The following is a 17,306-nucleotide window of genomic DNA, read 5'->3' as shown; positions in this document are numbered from 1 at the left end:
ATAAGAGCACCAAAGTTCCCCTACCCTCTGTCTACCTGACTTCTATAGTCCTTAGGTTCCCTCCAGTGGACCCATTCCATTTAAGTTAAGGCATTCTGCCAAAGAGTGCTCTGTTGAAATTCCTGTGACCTCAAAGAGGGTATAATACACTGCAGATACAACCACTAGGAACTACTTTGGGCAGTACAGATGCTGGAAACCAACATGCTGACTTTCTGTTTTTGCAGAAGGCTGGCCCTGCTTACATAGATGGATAGAGCACAAAACACAGCCTGGACATTATACACTGTGGTTGAATTATTGTAGAAGAACATTTGAAACAATTATTGTCTCACTCGTCCATAAGCCCATTTAAAATAATCAGGCCAGTACACCTGTCACCACTGTTTACAACTTAGTCTTTGCAGAATGACCTTATATTAAATGCCAGTACTGAATTTCTAAGTTCCTGGTAAGAATATAATATCTAGAGCTACACAAAGCCCCTTAATAATTTCATTAACTACTGTTACTAGGAAGTACTCTCAGGGTTTAGAGAAAAGAGGAAGAATTATGTAAATACCATGTGGTACCTTAAATTCCAAACTGATAGCAGTCAGTCGACAATAAGTCGTGAGAGTTAGGTTTAATATGGGCTAAAGTAAAATGTCCATGTAATTTGTTGTCTACAGTGGAAAGGGACTGTATCAATAATTACACTTGGACAACAGGCAAAAATAGGGACTGCCCTAGGCAAACTGCGGGGTATGGCTGCCTTTGTAGGGATGAAATTGAAAGGTAATCTATAAAACGAATAAGCATGGGAACCAAATCAAGGAAAGTAATTAGGCCAAGGAAAGGATCTAGGATTGTCATATTAAACCCTGAAGACGTCTAAGCACACAGCTGTGCACCTGAAGTGATGGGCTTGGTGGTGGCCACACAGCTGCTGGATGTGGGCGTTGACAGGCATTCCCACAGGACTTGGGCCTGTCCTACCTAAAGGACTCACGTGTGTACAAACTGTGACCACGCTTGCTCCCCAGAGGTCAAAGGGACTCTCAACCCCCAATGTGTCCTTGCACAAAGAGGGACATGGGCCAATCCTTCTTTTTCTTTTTTTTTTTTTTTTTAATTTTTTTTAACCTTTTATTTATTTTTGAGACAGAGAGAGACAGAGCATGAATGGGGGAGGGTCAGAGAGAGGGAGACACAGAATCTGAAACAGGCTCCAGGCTCCGAGCTGTCAGCACAGAGCCCGACGCGGGGCTCGAACTCACGGACCGCGAGATCATGACCTGAGCCGAAGTCGGCCGCTCAACCGACTGAGCCACCCAGGCGCCCCATGGGCCAATCCTTCTTTAATCAGAACACAGTCTGATTGCAAGGGGCGTGCAAATGACAGGCCACTTTAGCAACACCTCAGAGCACAACCATTAGGGTTTCCCACAACTGTTAGGAAGAAGATACTACTCTAAAAAGCACTAGGCACTTACTCATTTAGATCTGTGGATGTACGGAGGCATAGTTAAGAAAAGAATACTACAGGTCTCAATTTTCAAGACTCATTTCTCTCCTCTTTATGCCACAGCTCAAAGTACAAAGAACTTAAATGAAACAAAAGCCTCGTGTTGTGTCTTTAATAGGTAGAATAAAACATACTACTCCTGAGGAAATCATTGACTCAACAAATTCTCACTCTGACAACTGTTCAAAACCAAATTAGGTGTTGGAAAACAGCAACATGTTAGGCACAGAGCTCACAACTTTTGATGTTATAAATAGGTTGGCATCCTGAAACCCTACTGCTTTTACTTTTATTCTCAGTCAACGCATGTCAAAATTTCTGTAGAAAAAAAGTCACTGATGCTTATACTAAGAATCATTATTAGTCTTTCCTAAGGACTTTCACATGATCAGTCACTTGGTATATTTGACTTGCCTTCAAAAGTTATCATATATCTGTAAGTAAATGATAACGTATCTGTCAAGTTGTACAGGATTTATCATTATCTATCTGTAAGTAAATAATAGTGTGTCATATTTGTTAACTTGCGTTGGAAATAATGGAGCTTTTCATTACAGTGAGTTGAGCAATGAAAAGCCATTATTTGTTCACTTTCCAAAAGGGTTTGAAATGAAGGAAGTAATAGTAGTTTTTATAAGCCACAAAGGAAAATAACACTGACAAAATAATTTGTTTTGAACCTTCTTAGTGTTTTAATTTTCATAAATTTTTGCACAAAAATGCAATAAACATAAAAGTCCATGCTTTTCTTCACTGGCCTTAAAAATAACTATGCCAAAGATAGTAATCTAGATGGAAAAATTAGGATGAAATATCAGGAAATAACCTAATCCTGAAGTTACAGGTTAAGATTTCTAAATTGAACGTTTAGGGAAAATATAGTTTGCCTGTTTTTTAAAAAAAATTTTAACGTTTATTTATTTTTGACAGAGAGAGACAGAGTGTGAGTGGGGGATGGGCAGAGAGAGAGGGAGGGAGACTCAGAATCCAAAGCAGGCCCAGGCTCTGAGATGCCAGCATAGAGCCCAATGGGGGCCTCGAACCCATGAACTAGGAGATCATGACCCCAGCCAAAGTCAGACGCTTACCCAGCTGAGCCACCCAGGCACCCCTGGTTTGCCTATTTTAAAGTCTGATATCTAGATCCGGTGTAAGTTTTGGAGACGGACAAGGCTGGGAAGGAACCATCTAGACACCAGCCCCATGCTAGAATCAGACTTGTCTGTTACCCCAGAGATGCACTGCAGTGAAGTGAAATGAATGGGGTTGGAGAAGCAGTGAGAGCCAATTGAATCCTGCTTCTGTCGTGGACACCTATGTGAGCAAGCGTGAGCTGTTTAACCATTTTGGTTTTCTCCTTTGCAAAATGGAGTCTATTTGCTTTACAGAGTTGTGTAGTTGGAAAATTAGGGTGAAATATCAGGAAACAACCTAATCCCAAACCTACAGGTTCTTAAGATTTCTAAATTGAACATTTAGGGAAAATACAGTGTGTGTATGCATGTATGTCCACGTGTGTGTGTGTGTGTGTGTGTGTGTGTGTGTGTGTGTATGTAAATAATACTTTCTCTCAAGGCCTTTATACCATCTCAATTATTGAAAACATTTGTAAGACATAATTAAGGAAATAAAGTAGGAAAAAAGGTAGGCTATCTGTGTAATACATGATTAGAAAATCACCTTAACTGTTATGAGTTTATATTTGTTCCTTATGAAATAAAGCTAGACATGCTAACGCTTCTCACTATCCTTTGCAAGTGAATTATTTTTCAGGGATTCCTTTCTCCCATCAGCTGTAAGGGAGCAGATGGGCTAAGTCCTAAAAAGTATTTCCTATGGCTCTTTATGCTAATGCCTGAAAAGTACAGCCTACTTTAATGCTGTGAACGTCACTTTCTCACTAAGAGGAAAAAATGCAAATTGAATAAAAAACTGTGGCCAGCTTAGTATATGCTGTAATGACTAACAAAAGAAGCTGAGATGCAGAAATTATCTTCTATTTCCTCCCCAGTGAATGAGTAACTTTAATTCTCAGGTGTTCTATTAGGAATAATGATTTGAAATCTTAGACTAGATTTTGCAAGAGGCCATGTACGTTACAGTCTAGTAAAAACAAAGCTTAATGCATTGTTTGGAGGAATGAGAAACTACTTCCCTCTCTTTATTGCCATTCAACAAAAGACAAGCTATTAACCACCTTTGAGCAGTGTAAATGTCACAGCAACTGTCACCATAGCAACCAAAAGATAGAATATCCACTGGTGACTAAGGAGCTTACAAGAAGTGATTTGCATTAAGACAGCAACTATAATCTCAATATTGTTAAATGTAGAGAAAAACACTTATCTGAAACATGTAATAGGAAGATATCAAGCCTGAAGTGCCATTGTCACCTTCTGTCAAATAGCTGTCTCCGGTGGGGGCACCAGATGCCTTAGTGGCTGAGTTCTAAAGATAAATGAGATCATCAGTCTCAAGGCATCTGGTGTCTAAACAATTTCACAAGGGATCTTCCTACATAATAATGGTTCATTGGCTCTTTAGTGATATCCTTACTACCTCCATCTGCAAATGATAAAAAATAATAATTGGGAAAAAGGAAAATAATAATTGGATATTCTAATATGTCTCTGACCGTTTGTTTAATGTCTCTCTTCCTAACTAGGATATAAGGCCCCTATGGGCAGGAACTGTTGCTGTCTCACTCACCACGTTCTCTCCAGTGCTACCTCAGTTCAATAAATTTGTGTCGAGTTATTGTCTACATGCATGCAGGTGAGAATAAATCCAATGAGTCTTGGAATCAACTTATGTGCACTTTCCTAGTGGTGTGCTATGGTCTTGTCATCCTGGACACGGAAAAAAGCGCCACTAAAAGAGTGACCAGTGAGGGAATGAGTGCTGCCATTAAGTTTCACACTTAGACGTGCCCCACCGCCTTTGCTTTCTCCATGCTTCCAGTGTGTGTGAAAAAGGCAAGAAAAAAAAGGCAGGGGAGGGAGAGGAGAGAAGGAAGTTTAGCAGAACAATATTATTGATCATAAGCACCAATTTTAGATGCTTTCATGTTATTTATTATCTGATTTAATGCAAATAATAACCCCTATAAGTAGAAAATTTTGTATTTTCTTCATTCAGTCGGTCAACAAATATTTATTGAGTGTCATGTACTTGGGATACTACACGAGTGAAATCACATGTTTTCCCCGCTTGTATGGAATCAAGACTTCAGTGGGTGATATACATATTAATCAAATAACATCCAAAATTAATAAAAATTGCCATTGCAGTAACTGTTAAATGATGTTATACAAGAAGAAGTTAAGAAAGATGATTGAATTGAAATCTAAAGGATGTCAACCCAAGGGTAGGAAAATATGATTGAGCTGAGATTTAAGGATTAAACACATGGGAGTGGTTAAACATTCCAGGAAAAGAGAAGAGTACATACGAACACCTGGTGAAAGCAAGTTGGAAATTAATACTTTCTTTCCTATTCTCTGGAAGATTTTGTGTAAGCTTGGTGCTATTTTTTTCAGAAATATTTGTAAGAATTCATTGGTGAAGCTCACAGGCCCAGAGTATCTTTGTGAGAGCAATTTTAACCATAGTGATAATAATGGATTTGGGAGTATTCACATTTTTTGCTTCTTGTATTATTTTTGGTAAATTGTGTTTTCTAAGGAGTTTATAAATCTCTTAAAATTTTTGTAACGTTTATTTTTGAGAAGAGAGAGACAGAGCATGAGCAGGGGAGGAGAGAGAAAGAGGGAGACACAGAATCTGAAACAGGCTCCAGGCTCTGAGGTGTCAGCACAGAGCCCGACGCGGGGCTTGAACTCACTGACCGCGAGATCATGACCTGAGCAGAAGTTGGACGCTTAACCGTCTGAGCCACTCAGGCGCCCCTGTCTCTTTTAAATCTTAAAGTTTATTGGCATGAAGTAGCTCCTATTATTTTCTTATGATCTTTTAAATTACTGTGTTATATAACCATAATTTTTAATACCTATAGGATATACTGATATATCCTTTTTTATTCCTGCAATTAATAACTTTTACCCTCTCTCTTTTTAAGTCCATCTTGCTAAAAGTTTGCCAATTTTTATTAGTCTTAAAAATTTTTGGTCTTAGGTGAAAAAATGCTCAACATCACTCATCATCAGGGAAATACAAATCAAAACCACAATAAGACACCACCTCACCCCTGTGAGAATGGCTCACATTAGCAACTCAGGCAACAACAGATATTGGTGAGGATGTGGAGAAAGAGGATCTCTTTTGCATTGTTGGTAGGAATGCAAACTGGTGCAGCCACTCTGGAAAACCGTATGGAGATTTCTCAAAAAACTAAAAATAGAACTACCCTAGACCAAGCCATTGCACTACTAGGTATTTACCCAAGGGATACAGGTGTGCTGTTTCGAAGGGGCACATGCACCCCCATGTTTATAGCAGCACTATCAACAATAGCCAAAGTATGCAAAGAGTTAATATGTCCATTGATGGACGAATGGCTAAAGAAGATGTGGTGTATACACACACACACACACACACACACACACACACACACACACACACAATGGAGTATTACTCGGCAATTAAAAAGAATGAATTCTTGCCATTTGCAACTACTTGGATGGAACTAGAGGGTATTATGTTAAGCGAAGTTAACCAGGCAGAGAAAGACAAATATCATATGACTTCACTCATATGAAGAATTTAAGAGACAAAACAGATGACCATAAAGGAAGGGAAGCAAAAATAATATAAAAACAGGGAGGGGGACAAAACATGAGAGACTCTTAAATGCAGAGAACAAACTGAGGGTTGCTGGAGGGGTTGTGGGGGGGGGATGGGCTAAATGGGTAAGGGGCATAAGGGAGGACACTTGTTGGGGTAAGTGCTGGGCGTTGTACATAGGGGATGAATCACTGGAATCTACTCCTGATACCACTATAGTACTATGCTATAGTACTATATGCTAACTAACTTGCTTGTAAATTAAAAAATAAATTTAAAAAATTTAAAAAGAGAAAAACAAACAAATAAATAATTATCAAACAAATAAGTGGAAAAGCGCTTCCAAAAAAATTTGGTCTTGATGATATTTTCTATAACATGTTTGTTTTTCTTTTTATCCGCTTTGTCAATCATCTATCTCTATTGACTCTTGTTTCTTTTGCTTTTTGAGCGTATTTTCCTGTCTCTCTGTTCTATTTATTTTTGATTGACAACGTATGTGAAAAAATTGTAGAAATAATTTAGACTTATGGTGACATTATCTTCTTTTGCTTCTGGCCGGTAGCGAGGTTCACTGGCTGTCCCGATCATACTAAACTAATTTTGAGAATGGAATTGATGCTAGCACAAGCCTGTTTAATTCACCTTCTCCCCTATGCTGCAACCTTTCAATGTCCCAAACCAAAGCATGATGACGAACCAGGACTCTCCCTCATTGTTCCCCTAACTCTGTAACACAGTTATAAAAATTCTTCAGACTTGTGCCTCTCACTTGCCTTTTGCAGAATTCAGAGATCATAGAAAGGCAGCAGCCCCAAATATTGGGACTGTTCCTCTGGGCTTTCCTTTTTCACCCAAATCCTAGACCCTTAATTTTTCTCTGCCTTTGTGTAGTGTTGATGCCTTGAAGAATTTTTTAAAAAATCATCCTTCTTTTCTAAGATGTTATAGTTGTAAAGTTAGTTTAATTTCCTCACCTATTATGAGGATGTGAAAATTCTAAGGTCTTTTTTTGTTTTCTCAGTTATTAAAAACATGAACATTTAAAAAATGGCCATTATTTATAGTGACCCATTGTTTGACATATTTTTCTTGCCACCAGTTATGATCCCAGTATTGCTATTTTGCAAATAACTTCAGACTATGTACTAATTTTAATATAGAAAGTAAGTTCCACAAGGGCATGGAATTTTATTCAATGATGTTTAACCTTGAACAGTGCCTAACACTTAGTAGGCTCTCAATATTTTTTGCAATTAAATGAATGAAAGGAATGGAGTCAGATTTTTGGCACTCAAATGGGTGATCATGAATTCTTTGTTCATTTACCATAGGATGATTGGTTATCACTTTCCCAAATATATAATGGGATATAGCTTGAAGACAATATGTGAGAGATATTTACCTAACATATTATCTAGAGCAAACTTTCTTTATCTATTTTGTTTGGACCTCTGGACATTCTCTTCAGTGTATGATTCAAGTAGCTCCCCCTTTCTTGAGAATTTACATAGGCAATAAATCTATGAAAGGTGAATCCATGCTGTAAACAGACTACATTTAGTTCAAGTATAAAAATGTGTATCTAGTTATAATGTGGCTCTGGTGTTTATTATCCACTCTTTGTCACTAGGATATTGATAGCTTTCTTAGGTAAGAGTGACTTAATATCTTAATCCTGGTTTAGTTTGGATCTTCTCTAATTGCTTTGATCTGTGCCTCTGGTTCACATATGAGTCTCAGAATTTTATTTTGGTATGAATATATCTGGTTAATTCTAGAAGTCAGTATATTGCTGATAAGCTAAAATAGAAAATTCTTTTGTTTAAAATTGCTTCAAAGTTACAAGCCTCGCGAATATATAGCTCAATGTTTATATTTTCAATCCACAGCTATTCCTATAAGCAACACAGGAACTGCTGAAAATTCATATAGCTCTCCTATATCAGTCACTCTGAATACAAAGGCTCAGCTCAAGTGGGATGGTTTGAGAGTCTCACAGATTTAGGGAGAACACCTAAATGTTGAATGTTTAGCTTCACTTCTCAATTAAGTAGGGTAACGAAAATTTTTTTGAAGGCACAAGTGATACCATCATTCATTTTTATTAAGTGTTTTGGTTAAGAAAATAACACATTTGCTAATCAAAAGCCCTTTTTTTCATAGCTGTTTCTTCTATTCCAGTACAATATCCTTCCTCCAGTTATATTCTCTTGGGTCTAGGATTGGGTTAGCTGATTAGCTCAGGAATTTTTCTAGTCACTATTTCATTTCCACTTTGAGTTATCCACGCACGAGTAATGTAAGGTGAGGCTTGGAATCACTGTATAAGATTCCATATTTTTGACCCAACCTGGACTCTAACCACATAGGTGCAATGGTTATGGCACAGCTATAACATTTGTAACCTAAACCCTAGAGGCCAGCAATTCTACCTGTTATGAGCAAACTGATCATGGGATATTTCCCCATGATGAATTTCCCACTGTTGTGAATAGTGCCAACCTGTGTACAAATACATAAAACCTAGTAATATCCGTTGTCTTACAATCAGGATTAATGCCAATCTAGAAAACCACTAGGAAAAGGCATGACAGCAAAAAGGTATTTCCAAGAGCAACATTTATATTTGAAGTGGTTTTATATCTGCTCCCCGGGGTCAAAGACTGAGGCTCTGATGTACCATAGTAGTCTGGATGACTCATCTCTTGACTTTGTCCTCTACTGATTTGGGGGGTGAGAATGAATGTCTCTATCTAGTCATGGGGATGTCAGTATGATCTGACCTTTGGCCAAGGCCTCGGTGCATATGTGGTATAAAGGGAGCAGTGTCAGATAACGGTCCAGAGTCCAGGCTGGGGAACAATGCAAGTTCAAACCTCCAAGTTACCTAACCTCCCCAAGCTTCAGTTTTCTCATTGGTAAAATAGATGTAATAATAGTACCCAATTCTGGGAGGTGTTGAGGGAATTCAGTGAAATAATCCCTGACAAGCAGTTAGCACAGCGGCCCGTAACAAACTCTCAATATACATTAGTATTATTTATATAGAAAGTCCTTCTCTTTATAAAACTGAAGATTTATTTTAAAGTCTTTACATTCAAAGTTGTTATATTAACTAAGAACCTGCTTAATTTAGACTGAAAGGTTTTTTTAGATGAAAATCTTTGCTGCGGTCTAAGAGCGTGTTCTGGTGCTACTTCTTGTCCATCCATGAATACAATTTCTGTGCTCTGTTGTAATAGACTGACCGTATTGTCTGCCCACTCAGCCCGCCTGGGATATGTGAACTATGCCAAGCCTCCCTTACCTATGAATACTTCCTCACACTGGTCCCCTGCATTTCTCTCCCACTACATATTTGAGGCGGATATCACAATACTCATGGACATTTTCCTCCCTTTCTTCTCTTTCAATAAGAATTCTTAATTTTGCAGACTCAGGATTGAGAGTGACCAAGATGCCTAAACACACACACACACACACACACACACACACACACACACACACACACACTCATTCATGCTCATATAATTCAATTTGGCATAAGATTCAATTCATGGAGTCTTTTCCAAAGCATTAAGGACTAAGCACTTCTTAAAAATGTAAGATTGACCAAAAAAATTTTTTGAAGGTTCAAATAGTACTCTCATTGATCTTTATAACATTTTTTGGAGACTAAAGGAAACATTATGTGGGGCTTTCTTTTGTCCTAATGGACGATTCATTGCCGAGTCCTGACACTGCTTTTCCCCATTGGGTCTCTGTGAGAGTCACATGCTTTGGACATCTTTGAAAAGAATCTTCTGAGGCTTCAGCATCTTATTTGAATCTCCTGAATCTCATCTAGAACCGTGTTGAATTCTCATCCATCGCAATGAGCAACAGATTCCTGGGCACCTGGAAACTCGTCTCCAGTGAGAACTTTGATGATTACATGAAAGCTCTGGGTAAGAAATGTTTTTGTTTTTCTGGTTGAGAAGATCATTTTTGAGAAAGCTGCATGACTATTTCCTTTTAATTCCTTTTCCAGGACTCTGGGAAAGTACAATCCTTTTCTGGAATTAGTCTTCTATTGTGGAATTCAGATAATTTATTTGCATTTTGCTTGTGGATATTTTAATAGATTTTAACCTAAATAAGAGCTGCTTAAATATATGGAACTTCCACTGATTTCAAGAGTAGTTTCATATCAGTAGGGCTTTGTTTTCAGACCTAGAGGAAAGAAATCTTAGAGGCTTAGTCAACCCATCCTCTGGCTTTTCTGAAGGTTAGTTTTATAACAACTGAAGTGCTCATAAAATAGGCAGTTGAATATACTAAAGTGAATAGAAAACCTCAATCTAAAATTTTAGTGTTTAGCTAAACCAGAAATTTACACTAATTTCGGACTTTCCTGGAATTGGAGCAGTGGATGAAGATGGAAAATCCAGTCATTTGTTGTATCAGCTTTATTTTATACTAATTCTAGGGAATGTTTGGGGCACCTGCATGGCTCAGTCAGTTAAGCTTCCGACTTTGGCGTAGGTCATGATCTTGCAGTTTGTGAGTTTGAGCCCCACATTGGGCTCTCTGCTATCAGCCCAGACCCCACTTTGGATTCTCTTTCTCTTTCTCTCTCTCTCTCTCTCTCCCCCTCCCCTACTCTCTCTCTTTCTCCCTCCCTCTCTCTCTCTCTCTCTCAGAAATAAATAATAAACTTAAAAAAAAAAAGAGAATGTTCCATATGAGCACAATAAGTTTGAAGAGTCTTTGGAAATTTCCAGAGCTGTGTAAATATAATAGAAACTGATGTCAAATGACCCAAGTTGCCATGTTTGTCAAAGTGTCTGTAGCTTTACTTAACTGTTCAGAAAGCTTATGAGAAAGATTCTATTTTTAGGTAAAATGAGCAAAATCATGTTATGTTGCCTAGAAAACTATGAGAACCCATCGGGATAGATCCATACTATGAGGTTGGTTAGATTTATGGATGTGACTTAACATCTGAGGAAGAAGCAAAATACAAGAGTCTCAATGAAGGACTCCTTAAGTATGTCATTTTCAAATTTAGAATGCATAAGATCACCTAGGGGTTTGGTAAAGTATAGATTCTCAGACTCTCAGACTCTACTGCAGAGATCATATATATATATATATATATATATATATATATATATATATAGACATAGACACCTATTATGAAACATAACAATTCATATATACACATATAAGCAAAACTAGTTTTTCCTTCATGTATTCTCTCATTTGACATTTCTTTTCCATGTATTTCTATAGCCTTAGTAGTAATAGTAATAAAACAGGAATCTAGTTTTGTTTTCTTTTTCAGATACAGAAAATTAAAAAAAAATCAGTTACCTATGATCATTTGCAATGGTACAGATCTTGAAGAAAAATGGAAAGTTTTTTCTTACCAGCTAAACTTAAGGGCCAGAAAATAAAATTTCAGAAATGAGATTCTATTAAGGATGTGGGGGCTTTTCTATATCCACAATATTACTGAGGGGAAAAATCATAGAACAGTGTATATCTGTCACAGTTTCACTTAAAATATACCTATACTATTTATAAGTAAAACCAAAATGTCCAGAATGATCCACAGAAAATATTAGTGATTTTCAAAGTCTGTGGGATTGGATGTGGTAAAAGTGGATAAATTGCACTATTTAGGCTGAACGCTTTTACTTAAAATCTGGAGACGTTACTTTTGTAACACTAAAACCTCAGATATTTAAGTCTATGGACATGTATTTCCACGAGGTGGTTAAATGTGGGAGGAGGTCCTTGGTAGTGAGTGACAGTACCTGCCATCTCCACACCTGAGACACAACTGAGCGTAAAAGGTGGCCATTCAGGGGTCCCTGGGTTACTCTGTCAGTTAAGCATCCAACTCTTGATTTTTGCTCAGTCATGATCTCACAATTTATGAGTTAGAGCCCACACTGGGCTTTGCATTGACAGTGAGGAGTCTGCTTGTGATTCTCTCTTTCACTCTCTCTCTACCCCTCCCCACTCATGCGCGTGCTCTCTCTCTCTCCCTCAAAATAAAAAAATAAACTTAAAAATAAAAGAAGGTGGCCATTCATAGTCTCTCTAGGTATATCTCTTGGTCAACATAATTCTAACACTATCTTGATTTTCAGGTGTGGGGTTAGCCACCAGAAAACTGGGAAACTTGGCCAAACCCCGAGTGATCATCAGCAAGAAAGGGGATATTATAACTATAAGAACTGAAAGTACGTTTAAAAATACAGAGATCTCCTTTAAGTTAGGCCAAGAGTTTGAAGAAACCACAGCTGACAACAGGAAAACAAAGGTAAATTTTAATGTTTCTCTTCAAAGTTGGATCAGTCTGTGGCTCAAGAGGATTACTCCTATTAGTGTTCAAAAGGGTAGACCTACTTCATTCCACTGAAAATGAATGTGACTTGGGGGCACCTGGCTGGCTCAGTCACAAGGCTCTTGATTGTGAGTTTGAGCCCCATGTTGGGAGTGGAGCCTACTTAAAAAAAAATAAAATAAGGTAAAAATAGAAAAATGAATGTACCTCATGAGACATCTATTATGAAAACAATTCAATACTGAATGAACGGCTCCTTTAATCAACCAAAGTCCAAGCAACTTGATTATGGGAACTTGTCTTTGCAGAGCACTGTAACCTTGTCAAGAGGCTCATTGAATCAAGTGCAGAAATGGGATGACAAAGAGACAACAATAAAAAGAAAGTTGGTGGATGGGAAAATGGTAGTGGTAAGAATATTTTCACTTCTAAATACAAAAATAATGCTATTTAAATAGAGAAACTGGTTATATATTTTTTTCGAAATATTCTTTTTTTTCCCTTTGCAATACAAATAGATAAGAATGTCTAAGAATAAAGTCAGAGTTAATGATTAGGTGATATTTTAACCATGAAGACTCAGCGATGAGTACTTCAAGTATAGGTCCAAGGTTTTAGAAATAACAAAGCCCATTCATTATTTTAGAAATAACACCTAAAATAATAGTAACGTCAAAAAAGTATGCATAAATATCACCAGTTTGGATTCACAAAGAGAAAAACAAATCTAAGTTTTAAAAGCAAAGTATTCCTGAACAGCTGAATTATAAAATATTTGTAGCTAAGTGTGTTGCTTTCAAGAATCCAAAGAACTTGAACTAAACCAGGTCGATAATTTAAGCTCAGCTCATAGGAAACCCTCTAGTCAGCAGATAAGAATGATGACCAGGGTTGCATGGGATGGCCTTTAATGATTTAAGTTTTTGCTTCTGTGCTTACTAATACATACAGTGAACATAAATTCATGTAATTTTAAATGTTTTTTTTCCCTGTAATTTAGAGATTCTTATCCCTACCTACAATATAGATTTAGATGGGGAGCGAATACCAATATATGGCCCCAACACAGATCAATTAAATGCAAATCTCTGGGAGGGGAAGAAGGAGCCATCAGTATTTTTAAATGTTCCTCAAATGATGCAGCTATGCATACAGTTTTGAAATCCACTTTTAGTAGAGTCAAATGCATGCAAATTATGCATAAAAACCTGCCACTTTAAGAAAATTCTTCTATAGTAACATAGATTGACTTCAAAACTGTTTCTCCTATTTCAATTATTATAATTCTGAATTGCTGGAGACTGACACATTGATGTTCTATTTCTTTCTAAGTTTAATATTCTGAGCTTGTTTTTATTTTCTGTTGCTATTTGCAAATTTGCCGTTTTCTAGTTTGAGTTTTAGATACTCAATGAATCTCTCTCTTTTCTTAAGGAATGTAAAATGAAGGGCGTGGTCTGCACCAGAATTTATGAGAAGGTCTGAGAAAATCATTTCCTCATTGAAGTGGCATTTGATCATTTGATGTTGGAAATCAACGGTTTTTGTTGGCAAGGCCCGACTACACTGCAATTTGTTTGTTTTTGCTTTTGTCTTAATAGATCAGAGAGGTAAAGGTCTAAACTGAGGATTAATCTAAAATTCAGTGTTGTTGAAACATTTTCGATTTGCATGCATTTCCTTACTGTATTAAAGTATGTATACTGGCCACACCTAAATACTTGATAACGTCATTTAGTGATCTGTGAAATTCTAACTTATGTTGTACTTTGTGCATCGAAGTGCAAGTAAAGCAAGTAACTGGATAGTAAAAGGAAGTAAATGTATTGATCGGGGTAGCAGGAGCATAATGGGAAGAGGATCAGAAGTGAGACAAACTACAAGGAAAGGATTTAAGTCAGAGTTCTATCCCAGTGAAAAGGGCAGCCTCTACTCAAGCCAATTGTTTGAAAATTGAGGGGTAATTTATGGATAATGAAATGCACAGATATTAAGGGTAGAATTCAAGCCATTGTGACAAACGCACGCACCCATATAACTCACATCCTGATCAAGATAGTGGTGCCTTTCCTTAATCCCAGAAGGTTTGTTCATGCCTCTTCCCAATCACTGTCCTGCCCTGTCCCATTTCCACCAAAAGCAAGTAGCGATTTGGTTTCTATCATTTGGTTTTGACATTATACTTTTCTTTCATGTTTGGGTTTTTATACAAAGAATATTATTTTTAATCCAAAAAAGTATACATTTTTTAAATGAAAAGGTAACCAGGAAAATTCTTAAAATCTTTTTTCTTATTTTTTTTCTAATGTTTATTTATTTTTGAGAGAGAGAGAGAGAGTGTGAGCAGGGGAAGGGCAGAGAGACAGAATCCGAAGCAGGCTCCAGGCTCTGAGCTGTCAGCACAGAGCCCAACACAAGGAGACTTGAACCCTCGAACGGAGAGATCATGAACTGAGCCAATGTCTGATGCTTAACTGACTGTGCCACCCAGGTGCTCCTTAAAAATCTTAAAAAGAGGATAACAACTGCTTCCATTCTACGCAGTATGAGCTATCACTTTGTGCATGTGGATGTAATAGTACTCATCTGTAACCACAGTGCTCATACTTTTTTTGCATTCTGCTTTTTGTAACTTTCACAAGGATTCTTCCACATTTCAACTAATGATATGCCATAATTTATTATGGTTCTATAATACAACTGTTCTATTTTTATGTTATGCCCAGTTTGGAGTTATTACAGATTATTTTGCAAAAATTGCCTTCATGTATATATCTGACTGTGCCGACTACTTTTTCTAGGAGAGGGATCACTAAATCAAAGAATAGAAAACCTGATGGGTTCTTAGTAAATATTTCTGCATTGCTTTCCTGAGCATTGTCACTGATTAGCGACAATGTAACCAGCAGTACACACATATAGGACAATGTATGAACACACATCCTAGGCTAATAATAACAGCTACCAAATGTTATATGTGTACTGTGTGCCAAGTTCATTTACTCTCTATCAGATGATTTACATGTCATGTTGCCATATTTAATATAACTTCACACAACAACCCTAGCAGGTAGATCCTATTATTATTCCCACTTTATGAAAGAGGAAACAAGTGTAGAGTAACTTGTGCAAAATCACAAAGTGATAGAGACAGGATTTGCCTCTGTCTGAAGAGAGGCCAGTTGCTAAACCTTTATTTTGCCTCCTTGGCAACACCTCTCTATTAGAAACATGTCTGTTTCTTGTAGTATCTCTAAAGGTGTGCCATTAGAGATTATTTTGCCTGTTCTTGGATTTCATATAAATGGAATCATACATTATGTGTTCTTTCTGTTTGCCTTTGAAAACTCAGCATAATGCTTTTGAAATCCATCCATATTGTTGCATGCATTAGTAGTTTGCTCTTTTTATTGCTAAGTAGTATTCTATTGCACGAACATATCACAGGTTGCTTATCCATTCTTCTCTTAAGATAACTGGCCTATATCCAGTTTTTCACCATGATGAATAAAGCTACTATAAACATTCTGGTACAAGGCTGTTGGTGGACCTCTGAGTTCCTTCCTTGTATAAATAGCTGGGCATAGAATTACTGGGTCCATTTGATTTTTCACAGGCAGGAAGTGTGACTGCTGTGCCCAAGTAATAATGAAACTATTTCAGATGTATTGTATGACTGAGCAAATGAGAAGTGTGTTGATGTTGTTAGGGGCCAGGATTTCACTGTGGAAGAGGAACATAATGAATGAGGGGGGCAGGCAAGAGAGAATCATGTGAGAATGGATTGGAACAGATGTAAATTTATGGTTTCTAAGGCATGCGTATATTTGTGCATATGTGTATTAATTGTACATGCATACCTGCATGCATTTATGTGTGCGTATATACACATATTTATGTGTATGTGTATATACACCCATATATTTCCTAGCTCAATGTGCCCAAAGAGCTTAGAAGCAATGACACCTCAGTAGGAATGAGCCCACTTAGTGCCCAGACCTTGGTGACCAATATCATTTCCTCTAAAAGGAATGAGGATTCCTTGGAGAAACAACTAATTCTAATGGGATGTCAGGGTAGGTACAAGATGAGCCTGAAATATTTTGTTATACCAGAAAGTAAGGAAGTGTTTAAAAAAAATAATAGAGGCAAGCCACCAAAACATGGAAGCCAGCTTGGAGGTGCTCCCCTTGGTAAAAACTGGGACAATTTGAAAAATAATTGAGAAAAATAATAACTTATAAATCATTGAAGTAAAAATAAGGATCTATGAATCCATAATGATAATAGGGAGAAAGAATGCCATTGGCTGACTGGTAAATATGGAAGGAGTGTTAGAAATGGAAGTCATCATTATTCAACCATCACTGTAAATATTGGCTCAGGCAAGAATTGCCAATGAATGCTAAATCCAGAGGGAGATTTTGATTAGGAGAAGGATATTCATTTGGTAAGAAACTATCTTAAGAAAGTATCTCTTCACAGACTGATGATTAGTTATGAGGGGGAAAAAAGTTTAACTTTGCAGTGGAAAAATTGGATAACCCCTTGACTGGGTAATCACCCCTAACATTACCAATGAGGGGCAGAAGAACATGTGCCTTCAAATTTGATACCCTGAGAAGGAACATCATTTAGGTAGTATTTCAGCCTGGAATCCTTATCTGGATCTAATCACTGGGAAAGATCAGACAAATTCCAAATGAGGAACATTCT

The 17,306-nt window shown here is 37.3% G+C and overlaps 1 protein-coding gene and 1 long non-coding RNA gene across 2 annotated transcripts in view; one reads left to right on the top strand and one right to left on the bottom strand.

Annotated features, from left to right (window-relative positions):
- Positions 1-17,306, bottom strand: part of LOC109269416 (uncharacterized) — a 311,096-nt gene that overhangs the window by 170,248 nt on the left and 123,542 nt on the right. The window lies entirely within an intron of this gene.
- LOC109269410 (myelin P2 protein) lies at positions 4,262-16,126 on the top strand. Its single transcript, XM_019453351.2, has 5 exons — positions 4,262-4,282; positions 10,101-10,200; positions 12,394-12,566; positions 12,899-13,000; positions 14,025-16,126. Exons 1-5 carry the CDS (start codon positions 4,277-4,279, stop codon positions 14,073-14,075), a joined length of 432 nt encoding a protein of 143 aa, XP_019308896.1. The 5' UTR covers positions 4,262-4,276; the 3' UTR covers positions 14,076-16,126.

Source organism: Panthera pardus, unplaced genomic scaffold (assembly GCF_024362965.1).
Source record: "Panthera pardus isolate Hobbes unplaced genomic scaffold, ASM2436296v1 HiC_scaffold_7, whole genome shotgun sequence".
NCBI classification, from domain to species: Eukaryota; Metazoa; Chordata; class Mammalia; order Carnivora; family Felidae; genus Panthera; species Panthera pardus.
Note: the sequence above shows the minus strand (reverse complement) of the source record. Positions and strands in the feature narration are given on the sequence as shown.